This window comes from Dipodomys ordii, unplaced genomic scaffold, assembly GCF_000151885.1.
Source record: "Dipodomys ordii isolate 6190 unplaced genomic scaffold, Dord_2.0 Scaffold152, whole genome shotgun sequence".
NCBI lineage: Eukaryota > Metazoa > Chordata > Mammalia > Rodentia > Heteromyidae > Dipodomys > Dipodomys ordii.
Genome location: NW_012267368.1, coordinates 2742044 through 2746187, shown reverse-complemented (window position 1 = coordinate 2746187; position 4144 = coordinate 2742044). Strand labels below are relative to the sequence as shown.

General features: G+C 44.3%; 1 protein-coding gene across 3 annotated transcripts in view; it reads left to right on the top strand.

The window, feature by feature from the left end:
• The first annotated feature begins 199 nt into the window (after positions 1–199).
• Snap91 (synaptosomal-associated protein, 91kDa) overlaps positions 200–4144 on the top strand; it is a 113254-nt gene continuing 109309 nt past the window's right edge. For all 3 annotated transcript variants that reach the window (XM_013032288.1, XM_013032287.1, XM_013032286.1), the window contains exon 1: positions 200–329. In XM_013032288.1, the coding sequence (XP_012887742.1) occupies positions 200–329 (130 nt within the window). The remainder of the gene's footprint in view (positions 330–4144) is intronic.

Sequence of the window (4144 nt, the reverse complement as noted above, 5' to 3'; positions counted from 1 at the left end):
GGGTGCGGGGTGCCCACGGTGAGGCCACATCCCCGGGCCGCGCAGGGGTCGCGGGGCCAGGCAGGGCGCGGTCGCAGGGGGGAGGGGCCCCGTGCACCCCCGGAGGCGAGGCGAGGCTCCCCGTGGTTGGGGTGCGGGTCAAAGCCAGCCAGTCCTCTCCTTCCCCGCAGAAGAGGAGGCATAGACACGGCTGGAGAAGATGTCGGGCCAAACGCTCACCGACCGGATCGCCGCCGCCCAGTACAGCGTGACGGGCTCTGCGGTGGCCAGGGCTGTGTGCAAGGCCACCACTCATGAAGTGATGGGCCCCAAGAAGAAGCACCTGGACTGTGAGCACCCCTAGATAAGTGGGGCCCGGCGGGCGGAGACGCCCCTCCCCCGCGGGCCAGGCCAGGCCGGGCCAGCCAGGGCAGCCAGGGCCGCAGAGCTACTTGTATGTGTGAGCTGTGTGTGTGCTGTATGGATGTGCTCTGTGCCGTTTTTTGTGTGTTACCTGTGCACTGGGTGCGTGCAGTGTATTTGGTGTATTGTATGTGTGTGTGTGCTGTGTGCGTGTGTATGCATGCTGCATGTGCATGTGTGTGCCCTGTGTACGATGTGTACATGTGTGTGGTATGTGTGTACTGTGTGCACACACACAGCATGCACAGTGAGTATGCTGTGTGTGTGCACGTGTGGTGTGTGTGTACCGTGTGTGCTGTGAGTGGGCTGTGGGCTGTGTGTGAGTGTCACACTTGGGATTAGATGCTATATACCTTTTTCCTTCTCTATCACCTCCTTCGTCCAAGTTCAAGAAAATCAGTGCTTCTGTGGTGTAGGTTGGGGCTGGGGAAGGGAACAGAAGATGGAAGGTCATACTTGTCACCTCGGTAGTTTCCTGAATACATTTTCAATAGTTCTAAAATGGTTCTGTGTTTTCAGTATTGCTGCTAAGGGCTTGTGTGTGAGGCCTGTGTCATCTGTCACCAAATCAATGTGATGACATTGTGCTGAATAGATACAGGCGGTTTCGTGCCCATTCTGGCACGCTGCATTGTCGGTTCTCAGGAAGTACCAGGTGGGCTGCAGAGCTGTGGTCACAAAATGGAAGCACTGTCAGCATTCGAGATGGCACACTTGCAGATGAGAGTGTTTGTCATTTTTTTTCTTCTCACATTGGTTATTTGATGGAAAGAGATTTATTCTGGTTTGCTTTGGGTCTTACTGCTTCTGAAATTTGTCACTTGGTTGCTGTGGTCTCTTCCTCCTTATTAAAGGCAAATGGGGACACTTAGAAAAAGACCTGATCATCTGCTTCCAGGAGGGAGGCTTCCTGGGGTTGTAGTCTGCAATGCCCATGCAGTCTTTTTGATCTTCTGTCCTGTTAGGATGTTTGTCTCTTCTCTGCTCTTCTCCTGCTTCAAGCCACCCCCACCCCCACCCCCCACCCTGTCCTGGTCTGTTGTGCAACTGAGAGAGTGACCCCTGTGTGTGAATGGAGCCTGGCCCTAGCTTGGTCCAGTCTTATGAACTGGGCTCTCATGGCCTTAAGTGCTTTTCTTCCTAGAAGTTCATCTAAGAGGGAAACACCGAGGTGTCCTTGCTGGGGGATTCATTTATTTAACAACCTCTGTCATATGTTACATATCCAGTACCGGATGAGAGAGGACACCAGGGTTTACACACCTAACAGAAGTAGAAATTACAAATTCATGACCGACTCATTTTTCTGCAGCTTGCTGAATCATTTACCCATCTTTCTATCAGTTTCCCCAACTCTGGAAGGCTGACTCATGTCTCTGTGGTGTGTATTAGTGTCATGTCTCAATGGTGTCTATTAGAAAATCTTTATCATAAGAAAGGTGCAGATGGCTCCCTGTCATGCACTCAGAGCATTTTGATAAATTGAGGAGGACAGGCATGAGCATTTCCTTAAGACAGCATTTAAATAGAGCTTGACTTCTCTACAGCTAACCATTTAGTCTCCTCAGTCTTTTAGATCTGGAAAAGTCTTTTTAAGAAATTTGAAAATGGGAGGTTTTCCAAATATCACAAGCCTGCATTCGTGAGTGGGCTGATTGTGAAGCTGTGGGATATGGAGGAATATTCCATGTTATATCTGCAAGCTTCCCCTATAATTATTTCTTCAGATAGGACACATTAGATATGATATCTGTCTTTGTGTTATATCCGTTTCTCCAAATTTCACCCCAAGGCTGAGTTTAACCAGAAGATCACTTATTTTCTGACTTACTGGGAAAGTAAAACATCAAAAAGAAAAACCATGAACCAATCCTCATCCATGCTTGCTTTTTTGCTCATAGTGGGGGCAGAGTTTTTCATGCATAGTGGCACTGGTGCTGAATTGTCACTAAGAGTAATTGTGAACATGCTTAACTTTTTTTTGAGGAGTCACAATTGACTACTGAGGTCTACATTATTCATCGGTCCTCACTTTGGTCTCATCCTCTGCATGTAACTGCTACCTAGAGCTTATTTAGCAACGTTCTCTGTTAAGTAGGGGGGAAGGGAGCCTTATTCATTAGCTGACCCTTTGTCCAAAACACCCACATCACAAACCACATACATAATGTAGTGTCTGTTCTTAAAAAATTATACCGCTTATAAAATGAGGAGTGTTGATTAGTAAGTCTTTTTTTTCCTTTGTCATGTTTGACTTTTCCAATGATCCATACAAGATATATTATCTTTCATTAAACTCCAAACTTTGGGTGGAGTTTGGAAAGATAGGAACTGCCAACATGTCATATTCTGAGACAAAAATGACAAGGAGTACTATATATAAATTATATGCCTTGTAAGAGAGCATCTCTGTTCGAAATTCTGTGTGAGATCCCTTTCAAATAGGCTATCTTAGTCATTTATGAACAGGCTTCAAGTAGTAATACAGCAGTTGTAAAAGCAAATCATCCTTGTCATTAAAATATGCAGACGCATGTAAGTTTGTCCATAGGTGATAAAGCATTCTTAAGTAGTTGGGTTTTGCTTTTTGTTTTGTGTTTTTTTTTCCTAGTCCTGGGGCTTGAGTTCAGGGCCTGGGCACTATTCCCAGGCATTATTCTTAAGCTTTTTATTTTTTTCCTCAAGGTTAGCACTCTACCATTTGAGCCACAGCCTCAGTTCTGGCTTTTTGGAGGGGGTGATTAACTGGAGATAAAAGTCTCTTGCATGGCCTGGCTTTGAACCTCTATCCTCAGATCTTAGCCTCCTGGGTAGCTAGGATTGTAGGCATGAACCACTGGTGCCTTGCTTTTTTGGTTTGGTTTGGTTTTGAAAAAGAAGGAAGAAATGAGTACAGAATTTGATGGCTTAGAGAAAAAAAACATTAAATTTACTATTATTTGATTTGTATATTTCTTTATACTTTGGGATTTTAATTGGAAGATTATGACACTAAAAATTATGGGTTTGCTATTTCTTCAAAGGTTACTGAGTCAATCCTAATCTTTATGAAATGTACATTTAATATTAAAGTGCTGGCTTAAAAGCTAATCTCTTTAGACTGAAAGGCCAAGAACTATTACTGTTGTTAATTATGGGGCTTTGTAAAATAATAGTTAAAGCATATGATTTTATGTTTGAAGAAATGATTTGTTAACATCTGAGAGCAGAATTGCATGTTGAGGAAAGGTAGAGGTAATGGAACTCTATACATATGTTTTCTGATTTTCTTTTATTCAGTAACAGTATGGAGCTGAGGATTTAGCTCAGTGCTAGAGTGCTTGCCTAGCAAGCACAAAGCCCTGAGTTCAAGCCCCAGCACTATTAAAATAAAGTATAATCTCAGTTACTTGGAAGGCAGAGTTAAGAAGACTGTAGTTTAAGACCATAATGGACAAAGAAGCAATGAGACTCTAGCTCAAAACAACAAGCAGAGCATGCTGATATATGCCTGTAACTCCACTTTCTCATAAAGTAGAGTTAGGAGGGTCTTGCTGTGAGGCTGATTGTGGCAAAAGTGTAAAACTAGAAACTAAAGAGAGTTAAGGGTGTAGGCTCAAGAGGGAGAGTGCTTATCTAGCAGCCACAAGGACCTGAGTTCAAGCCCTGGCATCACCTAGAAAAATTTTAAAAATGAAATGGGTTTCTTGAAGGACAAAACAGATTGAGAAAACCACCGCAGTGGAGCTGGGAAGGTGGCTCA